This window comes from Lepidochelys kempii, chromosome 9 (assembly GCF_965140285.1).
Source record: "Lepidochelys kempii isolate rLepKem1 chromosome 9, rLepKem1.hap1, whole genome shotgun sequence".
NCBI lineage: Eukaryota > Metazoa > Chordata > Testudines > Cheloniidae > Lepidochelys > Lepidochelys kempii.
The window spans coordinates 45190863-45206442 of NC_136388.1; the positions used below are offsets into that span (position 1 = coordinate 45190863).

The 15580-nt window shown below is 42.7% G+C and overlaps 1 protein-coding gene across 1 annotated transcript in view; it reads left to right on the forward strand.

Moving 5' to 3' along the window:
- ARHGEF4 (Rho guanine nucleotide exchange factor 4) overlaps nucleotides 1-15580 on the forward strand; it is a 331159-nt gene that overhangs the window by 51698 nt on the left and 263881 nt on the right. Inside the window, 1 exon segment of the mRNA XM_073360097.2 lies at nucleotides 5268-5369. Coding sequence (XP_073216198.2) covers nucleotides 5268-5369 — 102 coding nt within the window.

Genomic DNA, 15580 nt, shown 5'->3' on the forward strand with positions numbered 1-15580 from the left:
AAATGGAGCAACTGTCAAAAGTTAGTTAAGTTACAGGTCAAACACCTGACAATGTAAAACATTTTCTATTGTTGCCCTGTAAATGTTACACAGCCAGCTGTAGAGACCCTGGGTGCTATTAGCCAGATCAAGAGCTATTTCTAAATCCATACTGAAGAATTTCATAGTTCTTTCCTCCTAATTTACTAAGCACCATGTTAGTTGCAAGTGGCACTGTCTATAACAAACACTCCTTTACTCAGTTTATCATCAGTTAGAAACATGTGTTGGCCATTGTGTGCCATGGTATAGTGATTCCTCTTTCTAATTTGCTGTCTTCCACCAGAGGGCAGTTGATAAAGAGAGAGTGGCATGCTTGCCTGGCTAAAAGTGAGACCAAAGTTAATTTGATGCAAATTACTGGTTGAAATTTCCTCCCTAACCTAAGAGATGTAAGCTCTTTCAGCAATCTACTACTGTACTAGGCACAGGGAATGCTTCTGATAATTAAACATTTTCCTCCACAAAATCCATCCTCATCCTTTATCAAAGTTTGATACTGTACAATTATAACACCTTGAAAAGATGAGCCTGGGAGCTTAAATTCATAACTCTTCTAATCATGGTCTCAGCTGAGACTAACATTTATCTGGGCATAAGCTTTCATGGGCTAGAACCATCTGATGAAGTGGGTTTTAGCCCACGAAAGCTTATGCCCAAATAAATTTTAGTCTAAGGTACCACAAGGACTCTGCTTTTGCTGATACAGACTAACATGGCTACCACTCTGAAACTCATTACAATATATAACCCACTAATTCTCCTTTGTCTTCTGATTGCAGGGGTGTTAATTGCCCCCTTTATTTTGAATGGTTTCTTGCAACATGTGTTAACTTCTTATGCTTAACAATCTGTTTCACCTTGTATTTAGCTGTGACACTATTTCCTTTCCCAGCCTTGTCCCAGACCTAAAGAAGAGCTCTGTAGAGCTTGGAAGCTTGTCTTTCACCAACAGAAATTTATTCAATAAAATATTACCTCACACACCTTTTCCACTTAATATCCTGGGACTAACACCACTACAAGAAGATTGCACAATTAGTCATTTGTGTTTCTGGATTAAAGGCTAAACTCTAAAATCCAATAATACCTCAAAGATGTATTTACACTGAATTCCATTCAACACAGACTTGGCACATTTTCTGTAGTTTAAGGGTGGGGGGGGAATGAAACTGTTCACAGAGAATTCAGCATTCCTCCTTTCATAGCACAAAGCCATTTTGCTGCCCAAATGGTAAAGAACCTATGACAAGAGACTGCTATGGGATCAGCATGTAAAAATACATGACATGGTAGTACAATATTTGAGGAAGTGAGGGGTAACTTTAAGTGATTTAACTACAGTTAAGTTATCCTGCCTTTCCTCATGAGTAAAGATAAATGGCATGAAAGATCAGCTGCTATGTAGTCTCTAGCTAATGGACTCAATATCAATCTTTCCCCACACTCTTCACAACCTGGTCTGGTGTATTTTTACTGTTATCAGTTAATGTTTATATTCTTCACTGAAGGTAGAGCCAAGAGGGAATTATGCCAATCATTCCAAACAAGTGGAAATAAACCTAGTAACATCACATAGTTTGCTTGTACCATTTAGAGTCAGTCTAATCTTTTTTGTTCATTTTTTGTCATTTTCATAAATCCCTTCTGCTTTATTTTCCTTTTGAAATATGTTCTTAGTTACTATGAGCTCATGCCTACAGACCTTATTCAGTCAGAACCCCAACTGAGGCCCATGGGAATTTTGCTGAAATAATAACAGATGCTGTTTCTATGGAAATAGATATTAGTATGGGTGGAGCTTAGTGGGGTCCATAATTAAAGTATACATTATGTATATTAATTCTGTGGGCTCCCTCCCCCCCACTTCATTTACATGGGTGTAAGGCCTTGTCTTCCCTGCTTATAAAGGTGTGTGTTACCTCATGGTAAAAAGTGCCATGTCTCACTGTTTTTTATCTTGGGATAGTTCATACACATTAGTTACCCTGAGGTAAAAGATGTACCTTTTTTAGCAGTGAAGACAAGGCCTCAGTGTGACATCCCCTCAGCACAAGCCCAAGATAACAAGGGAATAGCAAGCTATGGGCACTTCTTAGCCCTACGATGGTACCTAAAGAGCATGTTTCTACTGACAAACTGCATTTATCTTCCCTCTGTCTCCAGCTGCTAAGGAAACTTTACACACTACATTAATCTCCCTCCAAGTAGAACACAAAACCTTATTTACAACCTCATATTTCCCTCAAAAAGGCATGGCACACTTAACCTGTGTGCATGTCACCTCTGAATGTGTGCTGATATTGCCAAAGTTGTAATGAAGGCTTTGCATTGTCCTGTGAGAGATGGTTGCGTTTGAGGCATCCTGTCACATGTTTGCTCTTCAGGGCTTTCCTTGGGGATGTCACACTTAACTAGCCTTAATCCCCTTTACCTAAGCACAGCTAGTGTAGGATGGCTATGGGATCACATGCATGGGAGTGGAGAACAGAGATGTTGTCCTCTCTATGGCCTGGGGGGATATGGAGAGAGAAAGGTATGGTTGAAGTTGGGAAGGGGAGAGGAGTTGGGTAACTGTATGTGCAGGGAGGCCAGTTTGTCACTCCAGCAGCACAGTGTCTACATGCATGGGGCTCCTGTCAAGTGCCACAGCTCCTGAGATTATAGAGGAGCCTCTGCCAAAGCTTCAGAGGCTGGAGAACCCCCCAGCACTAGAGCTTGTAAGTATCTCTCTTGCAGGCACCTCTGTTGCTGCTCCACAGCAGAGCTGAGGTGCATGGGGTTGACAGTTTCCTTACAAGTCTATGACGCATAGGCTGTGGCTCTCCTTTGCTAGGGGTGGCCTCACTGTGTCAGAGCAAGCAGAGCTCTTAAATGTACTGTGGTTCAGCTGAGTCTCGCTTCCAGTTTTGGCCAAGCGGAAGAGGGTGATATCCCCAGCAAACTACCTTTTATCTTGGTGGAAGTTGTACTGGGCTGGAATGCAGGAGATCACAAGTTCAAATTTCATCTCTTCTTCTCCCTGCTTCTTATATTTCTATGAATTTTACTACACAAGCTGAGCAGTACCTTATACTCCTACTTTAGGAAGCAGTCAAATATCAGCCACCCAATTTTACTAGTTAACAAGCTTTATAAAATCATTTCTAGCAATGCTGAGAATAGTACTCATGTCTTTGACATGATGAACCCCAGCTTCATCCCCTCAAGCGTCAGAAGGAATCCACCAAATCTATGCGTGTGGCTATGCAGTCTAACCACTAGTCAACACTCCCTTTCCAGAGGGTTGGCTAGAGAACAAACCCTATTGATTACCCATATAAGGGGTATTTGTTTACACATAATAGAACTCCTCCTTTCCAATATTTAATAGCTTAATTCACAGTGAAGAAATTTTTTAAAAACAGCTTTTAAACTGAAGAGCCACTGTTAGTTATGGCACAATATGCAACATTTACATTATTTTCACACATTGGTAGGTATGAGGGTTAAGAAGTAGGATGGCTTTTGTGAAACAGCATCCATTTTCCTAGCAGGCAGCCACTTGATTTAGTCCTCTTGAAAACAAAAGGAAACAGGGCAGCTATCTTTGCAAGGAGTATCTACTCCTCAAGTAGTAGAGATCTCCAGTAAAAATGGCCTATGAGCACCTGCAATCCTATTAGGTAGCTTTAACCCCTCAAATTTTGGCCATTTCGAGTAAGGAGAAATTTTGACTAAAGAAGGAAAAAACAGACTCTGCTAAACTGCAACTCAGTTTTTTAAAGGGTACATTCTCATAGTGTGTTTTTTAGCTGCATGAAAATTCTGGATGAAAATAAAACCAGTTACTAGTCAGTTGGGTACTATGATCTGTTTAAAGTTAAGTCTAGGTGGTTCTTTAAAAATGTCTGTTTCATGTATGAAAACTGTCTGACTTTGACCTAAAAACTCTAGGCAAAAATAATTCCTAGTATCAGCAGGCCTGCTGATAGCAATTCTGGACCCCAGGGCAGAACAGTCAATGGGGCCCCCATAAGCCGTGGACGCGGTCTGCCTGACGTTTGGGCGGTGCTGCACCTGCACTGGCTGGTGCCCAGGGAGCTACCAGCTGCGCTGCTGGGCGCACTCTTCTAGCACAGCCGGGGTTCCACACGCCCGCTTGGTAGGGTTGCCAACTGTCTCATCGTGCAAACACAAAGATCATTGTCCTGCTCCTTCCCCACGACCATGCCCCCTCCTGCCCCTTCTCCGAGGCCCCGCCTCCTGCTCCCTCCATTCCCCCTCCCTCTGTCAATCGCTTCCCCCCCACCCTCACTCACTTTCACTAGGCTGGGGTAGGGGATTGGAGCGCAGGAGAGGGTGAGGGGGTCAGGCTCTGGGAGGTAGTTTGGGTGTGGGCTCTAGGCTGGGGTTGGGGTGCAGGAGGGGGTCAAGGGGTTGGTGCTTACCTCAGGCAGCTCCCAAAAGCAACCGGCACACCCCTCTGGCAGTGGCTCCTAGGCAGCGGGCCCAGAGGGTCTCCACGTGCTGCTGCCCACAGGCACAGCCCCTGCAGCTCCCGTTGGCCACAGTTCCCAGCCAATGGGAGCTGTGGAGTCAGCGCTTGGGGTGGAGGCAGCACACGGAGCAAGGGCGGGCAGGAAGCTTGCCTTAGTCCTGCTGTGCTGCTGGCAGTGGCAGCCAGGGGGCCCTCAGGTCCTTTTAAATCACCTGGGTCCCTGGGCAATTGCCCTCTTTATCCCCTCCGTTAGTGGGCCTGGGTATAATAACTTTTTGTTGGCACATTACTTAAAAGACTGCTTTGAGTCTAATGTTTCTGTGGGTTAGAGTAACTGAAATGATGGTAGGTTATTGTAAAAGAAATGACAGTTAACAGAAATTGCCAAATAGTAACTACTTATAACTGTGTAGGGTATGATGCTAGTTATGACAGAAAGGCCTTAGTCTGACAAGGATCTGAATGGGCAGATTCAGTTGCAGGATCTGGCTATAAATTATTATAGGTGACTCAGGCTTTGGGAAGCACTGCACCCACAATTAGGGCTGGCCTTTCCAAAGAGTTTGGTAATGTTTGTTCTCAGTGGGAGCTATTGGATTCTGAGCTCTTTTGAAAATCTGCCCTATAACTCATATCCACATAGAGTTCAAGAAATCTGTTTCTATCCACAAGTGTGATAAAGTGTGGTAGCACTGGTGTGTCTTTGGTACCCAGAGGGTTAACTCAGCTTGGCTTTCTCCTTGTACAGGTGCTCAGAGGAAGTGCTACAAGAAGGACTGCTGGAGGGACAGAAGAGGAGATTACTTCTAAGAAGCCAAAGCTCCACACCCAAGTGCTGAGTCAATTTCAGGTGGCAGAATCTCCTTATGTTTTAAGTTGGTAATTTATTTTCGTTCATGGTGAGGTCAGATGGACTCAGTGTATGCACATGTGCAGGGGTCTCCTATATGGAGCTTACTAGAAAACTGGGGTCTTAATCTGTGTTCTTGCAGAGTTTAAAAAGAGAAGTTTTCTCTTCATGATGGTTATAGGTTTTGCAAGAAAGCTCAGGACTGGTCTTGAGGTGTACAATCAACTACCTTACAATCATTTGGTGCTTTTAGGAAATTTAATGCAAGGGTAAATTTACATAGTAAACATTCTTTCAAAGTCAACCAATACTAAAACTAAATATGCAATCCTATTTCTACCCTTTGTTCGTAGGGAGCATCATAATCTTTGAAGTTTGATAGTCTTTATGTGACCATTCACTACTTTTCAAACACAATATACCAAAATGTAATTTGATGATTCCTTTAAAGACAATGCAAGCTAGATGTGCTCTGCTCCTCCCAGGAGCAGGCCCTATAGAAACATAACATTTAGGGTTCAGTGGCTAATGTAATTGGGTGGCTGTGTATAATGCTGCACAACCGTGAGTTGTTTGTAGGGAATTGTGGTACCAATTTCCACCAATTAGTCCTGCTTTCATTTCAGTTCAAACGCTAGATTAATGGAATTGTTTGCAGGGTTTGTACAGCTGCTTTACCCATGGTTGCAGAAAATCATGGTCATAAATACACTCCTGTTTGGTAGTTTTGCTGGCCTATTATATTAGCTAGGTTTATCACATTAAACAGACTTGGTGTACATCAGTAACGGGATAGTGCTAGTAAGGCTCTCAGAGGCCTCCTTTCCCTCTATCTTCCACAGATACTGCTGGGTACATAGACACAGTGAGTGGCAGTGTGTCTCAGACTCAGGGTCAGCAGATTTAGTCTTGTGGGGCTTGCACAAAAGAGCTGTGTGGATGTTTGTTGCTCTCTGAAGTCCACTCTGCTCTCTAGGCATCAGACTCCAAGCCACAACATCTACACAGCTATATTTAGCACCACAGCTCAAGTCTGTCTAGGGAGGCTCTGAGACTTGCTGCAGTTCACTGTGTAGACTTTTCCAACATAGCCACAATATCTGAACACCTCACAATGTTTGAAGTATTTACCCTCACAACACCCCTGTGAGGTAGGGAAGTGCTGTTATCCCCAGTTTACAGCTGAGAAGCTGCAGTATGGAGGTTAAGTGATTGAACCTGGGTCTTTTGAGGTTGAGGCTGGTACCCTAACCACTGGACCAACCTTCCTCTTTGAGCCACCTATTGATAATGTGGTCTTCTGTTGTTAACTCTACCTTTTTCCTCTAATTCTGACTCCTTCACCACCCTTCCTCACACTTGTATCTGTTCTCCTTCACTCAGTGCTTAATTTGTGCCAGGGCTGAGACTGAAATCTCTAGGCTTCGCAGTTCATAGCCCTGGCACCTCTGAGCTTGCTGCACTAGTTATGAATGTAAAAAATTGCTTGAGCCCTGGCACCTCTTTCATTACAAATTAAGCACTGTCTTCATTGCTGTTGAGTTCCTTGGGGGGACTGTCTGGGGGACTATGCTTACTTGCTTCACTCTAAATTGCTCTCTCAGCTCTGCTGTCCTTCTGAACATGCACTTCCCTGACCAGCTCTTGGTCATGAAGAGTCGGGGCTTTACAGTTCTCTGCAACATTCTGGGCAGTAGAGAACAAGGTTTAAGCAAGCTTCTTTAATAATAAATTTAAAATTTTCCTCTTTCAATAATCACACAATCCTTTTTTTCCTTATTAAAAGTCAACTCTCTAAACAAAGTTACAATGAACTAAACAGTACAGTTGAGGTTCTGTTAGCATCTGGCTAGTGAAGATCCACTTTCTATAAGGACCAAAATCTTTCTCCCCAAACCTGTACTTCCTTGACTTCACAAATCACTTAGCCTTATTTAGAAATGCTCCCTCTCTAGTTGAAACTGAGTCATCTTCTGAGTCAAATTGCATTGTTTATCCACGAACTATTCAGTGGCAGTATCTCCCTGCTCACACCTGGTTCTGAGGGGGAGGTTTAATTTGAGAGGAAGCCCAATCTAGAACACAATTAAAAATGAAACAAACCTATTAACAATGCTAACTGTCCTCTTTCAGCACATAGCAATTAAAGGTGATTAGTATACATCCTTTTCATGCTAGTGAAATTTAAACAGCATGCAATTATCTCTGGCAATTTAAATATTAAATATTCTACTGAACTCCTGCAATTTCAGTCTGCAGATACATAAGGGTATCCTCTTATGTATGTTGTCATAATTACAGCAATAGGCAACATATTCTAGATACTTGCTTCAGAAAAGTTAGAAGGGCAACACTGGTTATTAAGTTATCCTGCATGTTCCCTGAAAAGAGGTACTAAGATAAACTAGTGTTTATGCAAAACCAGTTGCACAGGACTGCCAGCTGAACGTTTAACTTGCTGCTTTTTGCAGAGTCTTGAATGGTTTCTTCAAAATAAAATGTTTTCTGCTTGCTTTTAACATGGGAGATGATGGGTCCTCTCTCTCCTGGAGAACTTTAGCAAGATTTTTGGAGGACCTAAATAGTAATTTCTCAGAAGGCTAAATTGTACTTCAGCTCCCTTCCTCCCCCTGAAGGGAAAGATTCTGACTTAAATTATCTACAGTTAAGGGCATAGCCTTGTGGGAGTCCACTATTCAGGTTCTCTAAAGATAATTGCAAGGTCATCCAGCAAAAACTGAGTATTTGATATTTCTGGCATTGCAAAAGAAAAAAAATCAACCAGGAGAACTCTTTTGGTAAGAGATACAAGTTACATTTAAAATGTTAAAAAGGTTGTGTACTGGTCTGAATTTGCAAGTGAGGGCACCCTCTTAAATTCATATTAAGGTATCTAAATGCTGAGCCATCATGCCCCTTTTAGTTAGGCGCCTGCACCAATCTGTAGACATTCATGTTTGAAAACTTGGCCGCTTGTTATACTTTGTTCCCTAGTAAATAATAAGACTAACCAAGCTCCCCATTCCTATGAAAAGTGAATGAACTGTCATTAATCAAGAACCATTTTATGCTCCAGTCACTTACTTTGATACTGGAGTTATACTCTAACATATGTGGCAAATTGCCAGCACTACTTTGATGGGTCTCATGCTTTCTCTTCTTGGGGAGGATTCAGAGCAATATTTCTCACCCCTGAACTGGGGTATTAACTGCCCCACTAGTGTCCTAGAGGGGGGGGACCCAGGCCCACCCTCTACTCCAGGTCCCAGCCCAGGGGCCCTAGGGATAGTGGTAAACTGCTTGAACTAGCAGTTCCTTCCCCTGGGCTACTTCCCTCTCCTGCCCTTCACCTTGTGGGGCTTCATGCCCTCCCTCTGCACCAACCTGGTGTCCTTTTACCTAGGGTCTTGGTGGTCTTAGCCCACTACAGCACTTCTCCAAACTCTCCCCTGCTTCCTTCCAATCTGCTCTAACACCAATCCACTCTGCTTCAACTCCTTCCCTTGTGTGATTGAAGCAGGGGAGGGTTATCAGCTGACTGGCTTCTGGTGCTTTAATTAATCTATAGCAAACTTTCTTCCCTCTATAGGGAATAAGGCTCCTTTCTGCTTCCAAACAAAAAAAAAAACCACTCTCCTGCTGCCCTCTGGCCATGCTGTATCACACATTAGGACAATTTACATAAACAAAGTTTTTGCCAGGAGGATTTGGTTTTGGTTATCTGTGGAGTCTTCTGAGTTGTTTCTGTTATGGTTGAAGCCATCTTTTTTTCCTCTAATTTTGGGATTGAAGAATTGATTCAAAGTGCAAAGATTACTGCACAGTGGTCCCCAATAAGGTAAGAATGTTGGAACAAAAGTTCCTGTGGGTGATGGGTGTTCTGATTATGGCCCAGTGATAAACTTGGCAAGGGCTCTGTGGGAATGGAGACTGAATTACCCTGTATATCCTAGAAGGGGCATCTCCAAGGGAGCTGAGCCTCATTAGCAAGGCAAGGTGGAGAAACTTCTACTGGAATTGCCCATGCTGTTAAAGAGTCCTGTGCATAACTGACAGCTGGAGACAATAGGATCTTTTAATTTGGCATCTCTCATGAGCACTATGCATTTCCTTGAAACCTGTTTTAGAATATAGCCTTTTTATAGGAAAGCACTAGCTGGCAATGACCCAAGGGGAGCACCCAGCACCCCATTACACCCAAAATCAAACCCTTAGTGACACAGGAGAAATCATGGCACAGCACATAAAGCTTTATTGCTAACTGTGGCTGGCTCTCAGTACCGTTATCAATGCCAAAACAACAAAGCTCAGGACCCTCTGATTCTTTTTCAGTGTCTTCTTCCAGAAATGCTTCCAGATATCATTTCTGTCCCAGCCTTTGGCAAGGCTTTACCCTCTTTTGCCACTTTCCTTCTTATGCTGTACAGTTCTCTGATAAGGCATTTTATCCAGACTGCTTTTGTAAGACTGGTTAAGTGGAGTGGAAAGGAGCAGTAACCACAATGGAGGTGGCTTTATGGTTACATACAGGCATGTGTTAACTTTGACTAGCACATGCACACTGATGTATTTGTACACAAGATGAATGCATAACATTGTAAACCCACACTTGAAGATTTAATTCTTATACATACAAACGTTGTAATTTATTACTCAAGGCTCTCAAAGAAATCTAAGACATACAAGTCATAGGGAGGTCTGGTTAAAAAAAATAAAATAAAACAAATCTTCCCAAACTTAACCCATCTCTAAAACTCAGAATTGCCAAATGGCCTACATTTCCCAGCAGACTGCTGCTCTTTGGGCCTTTCTACTGGGAACCCTGACCAACCTACTCTTCGTAGTATTAGACTCTGGGCTCAGCAATGATTGTTTTTAAAATGTAGCCTTGGCACTAAATGTTCAAAGGTAATTTTCTGCTTCCTTGGCTTCTTCCATAACTTGGATTATCCATATCCAGTTTCTCTGATTAGAGACATAATTTTAACAATATTGTTTCTTGTCTCAGTGTCTACAAATCTCAGATTTTCCATGTCACGTCATTAAAACTTGCTATGAGAATGTCATGGGATTACAATGAAATTATTCAGCCCTTTCCTGGAAGCCAAAAAATGAAGTCTCTTGTAAGAAAAAAAGGGAATGTGTTTTTTGTGTCTGTCCAGTTCTTTAACCTTATTCTGAATTTCCTTGCTTTTGTGAATTAAAGTGGACCTAAATATATCAATAGTCACTTTCTGCCCTTGAACATTGTTTTGGATTATGCTTGCAATGTCCGGTATGCAGTAAATGCTTCATCACGTTGCATCTCCAGAAAAAGAGGATCTTGAGTAAGCAGAAAGATGCTACACAATATTTATTTTGTAGCATAAGTCACCATGGAAGCCTTCAGTTGCTTGGGATTGCTCAGAAAGTCTTTGTTGAATACTCTATGTACAGGATATTCAGTGTTGCCATCTTGAATAAATTTCATTTAGCTGCTTCTTTGTTTTCATATTATACTATATGTGATACATGAAATCCTGGCATAACTTGGTATCTGAACCTCTTTGAATGTTCATCTTGTAAAGAACACCAGCAGTGATCATCAGTGTGTTGCAATGGTTGGCATGTCTAGCATATGGATTGCTTAAGATCCAACCGCTTCCACTTCTTACAGCACACAAGAAAATTAGCTGGTAACTTCTTTTAAGCCCACCCTATGCAGTATTGCAGCTGCCTTCTACCTCTGGAATATAGAATTAGAACTTGTCTGTACACAAGAACTGAAGGTAGCCCCACTATATAGCTAACCTAACAGATGCACTTCCTGATATCACAATTGGAACCTAGGTCATATTCTGAGAGAAAACTACCAAACAGCTTGTAGTTCGCAGCTTACTTTTTCACACAAGCATTACTTTTGTATTATAGGATATGCAATACTTAAGGTGAATGAAGGTTAGAGGCTTTCATATCTGGATTTGCTTGGTGGTCAGATTATTACAGTATATGAAATATTTCAATGCATATAAATCTGGTCTCCTGCTCTGTGGATACTAAGGTCTCACTATACAGTGTGTAAAACAAGGGAAGTGCTACCTACTTTGAAAGGGGCAGGATGCAGGAGGCCAATACCAATGGTTTTGGCTCTTTGTGCCATAGAACTGGGCTCCATCCAAGATGGTATGGAAGGTTATTGGAGATTGATTAGGGTTGTAGCCAGTGGATTGCAAAACTACTTGTTCACCTTCTCTTTAGGAAGATTGTAGCCCTCACGGTGGGATTCTGCCCTTCAAAGGGCATTTCTGTGGTTGGGGTTCAGCCCATCACAGCCTGTTCACTCAAACTTGGAGGAAGGAAAGGATTTGACCCATTGTAAAATAGCTGAACTATCGCTATCCTGGGTACCTCAGGCCTGTGGATCTATCATGAACTTATAATGTGACCCTTAGTGTGAAGAATATTTGAGGATAATAGGGTTTCATATCGTACATGTTGCTTCTCTGCCTACCCAAACTTAACTTTGCCTCCTAAAGCATGAAAATAGACACACAAGTCACATTATACAAATTCCACTAGTTGTTCAAGGGCATCAATTTCCAGCGTCCTAGTCATCTATCTTTTTGACATTGGTACTTAGCCAGTGCAAGTGCCTGTTTACAACTACTTCAGCCTCTACCAACCAGAGCAAGTCTGAGCTAATGATGAAAATTTGAAGGTGTGTTCTCCATTAGCAGTTATCTAAGCCCTCTAGCTTTCCATAAGTAAAGTTTTGTAATATTGTTTTTCAAATAACTTCCCTGCTACCGTCTGTTACCCATATTAAAAACTGGTTGCTCTTACAATATTGTTGTTGCTAATTCATTAAATAATAGCAGTACTTCAGCAGGTAGCTGTAAAATTTATAATCTGAGCAAAATGCAAATGGCAGTTATTAGACAAACAATAAAAGCAAACTTCATGTATTGTGATAGTTGATTCTATGAAGACACTTGCTCTAGCACTGCTACTGGAAAACAAGACTGCATCTGCTAAACTGCATACTGTATTTGAATATAGGAAAGGCCTAATATTCAGCTTTGTGATAGTTTTGGCACCAAGATGAACCTGTTGGTCTGAAATATAAGCAGCAGTGAACAGATCTGCTCTCAAGTGGTTCTGGCTGTGCAAATTCTATCCAAAAATGCACAGTGGTGTTTTCATTAGCTTGCAGCTCACAATAAAACTCTGGAATCTATAAGCACTCAATCGGTGCTTCTCCAAGTTAATTCATAAGACTCCATGGCCCCCTCTTCCATACAGAGGTCACGATGGAGTGAGCCACAGCTGCAGTGCGCAGGGGACATCACCTTTAAACCATTGCTCTCACAGAGTGCAAAGGCTACATGAGTTAGTACCACTAAGAGTTGCGGAAAAGGTTAGCATTGAGGTTGGGCCTTCTTTGGATGGAGGCAAGCATCATAAGGGCTCAACAGAGCTCTGGATGTTTGATTTAATGTGTGAGATAACTGAAGGGGTCAATTTTGTAAAGATTAACCTTCCATGGAAATGTCGCAATGAGGAGATAGAGGAAGAGTAAAATTCCTGGTGGAACAAAAGGTCTGGATATGTCATTACTTGCATGGTTTCAGTTATTGACTCCCCTTATACACACATGCAAATCTGTTATTCATACTCTATGTGCTCTGTCACATCCCCCTTTTACAATTGTATACAGGTAATTACACTATTAATCAGTCACTTAAATGAATACTTTTATTGTCACTCAGATGAATACACAGACATAGGGCAGAGTGTGCAGAAAGTCTACCTTGAAGTATATCTTCAATATTAAATGAGTCCCTCATGTAGCCAGAGTGGTGTAAGTCTTCTGGCACTAATCAATGGCTGAGTTTGAATTCTTAGCTGTTAAATTAATAGATTCCAGCTGCAGTCAATAGAAACACAGTTAATCCTTGAAACACATGGTAAATATATGACAATAACTTGGAACATCAAAGACATAAATAGCATGAGTTTTTGGTGCTTGAAGCAGAGATCCCAACGGATGGTCTCTAAAGAAGTATCTGTTCCGCAGCTGTAACTGCATTTGTCCAGCTTAGTTCTCACACTATTAAGGCATTGTTTTTGTAAAACTTTGTGTTGGTGGTGTCCTCACCCCAAGCGCTTGTATCAATTGTACTGTCAGTGTGAAGCATTGTGGGATGGCTCCTGAAAGCCAGTAATAGTTGACGTAAGCAACGCAGTGTCAACACTGACATTGCATCAACCTAACTACATTGACCTTGACTCTATGCCACTCATGGAAGTGAGGTGATTAAGTCAGCATAAGGGGGCAGTTACATTGGTGGGAGTGAAATTAAGTGTAGACCCTTCCATAGTCAGGTCAATGCCAGCTGCCTGTAGTGTAGTATGTAGACCAGTGGTTTTCAAACTGTGGGTTGTGACCCAGTACTGGGTCGTGGAATGTAAGGCACTGGGCCGCGGAAGCTCTGGTCAGCACCACTGATCAGGCCATTAAAAGTCCCATCAGCAGTGCTGCCCAGCTAAGGCAGACTAGCCTTAGTCTAACTGGATCACTTAAGTCTTAACCTGTTCTGACACCACACTGTGACCTGGAAGCAGCCAGCAGCAGGTCCGGCTCCTAGGCATTGGTTCCTGGCCATTGGGAGCTGGGGCGGTGCCTGAGGGCAAGACCCACTCAGAACCGCTTGCATGCCTTCACCTAGGAGCCAGACCTGCTGCTGGCCACTTCCAGTGTGCAGCACGCTCTGTGTGGTGCCAGGACAGGCAGGAAGCCTGCCTTAGTACCCCCGCTGACCGCAAGCTGCCCGAGGTAAGCTCGTGCCCCAATCCCCTGCCCCAGCACTGAGCCCTCCCTAACCCAGAGCCCCTTACTACACCCCAAACCCCTCATCCCCAGCCCCACCCCAGAGCCTGCACCCAGAGCCCCCTCCTAAACCCTGAATCATTCCCAGCCCCACCCTGCAACCCTCACCTAACCTAACGCTCAACTCCAGCCCTGAGCCCCTCCCACACCCAAAACACCTCATCCCTAGCTCCTGTTGGGTCACGGGCGTCAACAATTTTCTTCAACTGGGTCTTCAGAATAAAAGTTTGAAAACCAATGGTGTAGATCAGACCTTGGTCTCTAAGAGGTAGTGAAGGCAAGGTGACTGGAGCCTACCCATAAGGTGTGTTACTTGTTGAACTGTGGTTCCAAACTCTAATGAGGCATACTCCACATGAGTAAGAGGAGCCATAGGTGACTGGAGAAGTGAGAAACATAATATACAAGGAAGAATGTAGACAATGTAATGTGGATGGAAAAGGAGATATAAGAAGGGAGAGAGAGAAGATGGACATTGAAGATGGTGTAGGAAAAAGCAAGCCACAATTTGCTACAGGAAAGAGTGCAGATAAAACAGGAAGGTGGGGGAGCAAGAAGGCAAATTACTTTTTTATCTTTTTTTAAAAGGTTGACACAATCTACAGTTAAGCAGCTCTATTCCCTTACACTAAAGAGTCTGTGGCTTTGGGTTGTGTGGCAGCCAGCTCGTGGGTTTAGTCCATGTGTAAAATTTCAAGTGTGTAACGCTATATGACAGAAATGCTATATCCCGTGTATGAAACGTGTGTGTATATATAGTGAGATTCTTTCTGCTGCATGTTGAGCCCCACATCCTCCATTACTATTTTTAACCTGGCCCATGTGTCATGCGTTTTGGTTTTGACTGGTTCAAAGATCTGTAGAATAGCAAAACAGCCCTCATGGATCAAGCAAGGGCTTATTCAGTCCTAGAATATAAGTGCCTTGTTTATTTCTCTGTTGTGAAGTAGCTAGTGACTGAAGAATTGGCTCAGTCTTGAACACTGGATTACCTTGCAACCTTGACTGCTTTTAGCAGAATTTCTTAAGAGGTGCTGCAGGAGCTTATCACAGGGTGAGACAAGAGTCTGTGGCCATATCCCTAGACTTGTATGTGGACATGCCATGTCTGGAACTCTTTCCTTCTCATTGGCAACCAAATAATTTCCTTTTCCAGTCAAATCCCTTCTTAGAATACTCTGCTTCTGCACTGCCTGGTAAGCCTCCAAGATTAGAAAAACGGATATAAATATCATGCACCTTGAAAGTTTGGCCCATCATCCTATCTGCATTACATATTTGAACTGTGCCTGATTGTGAGCAAGTATTAGATTTGTGTTGCCATTGACACCAATGGGGCTCT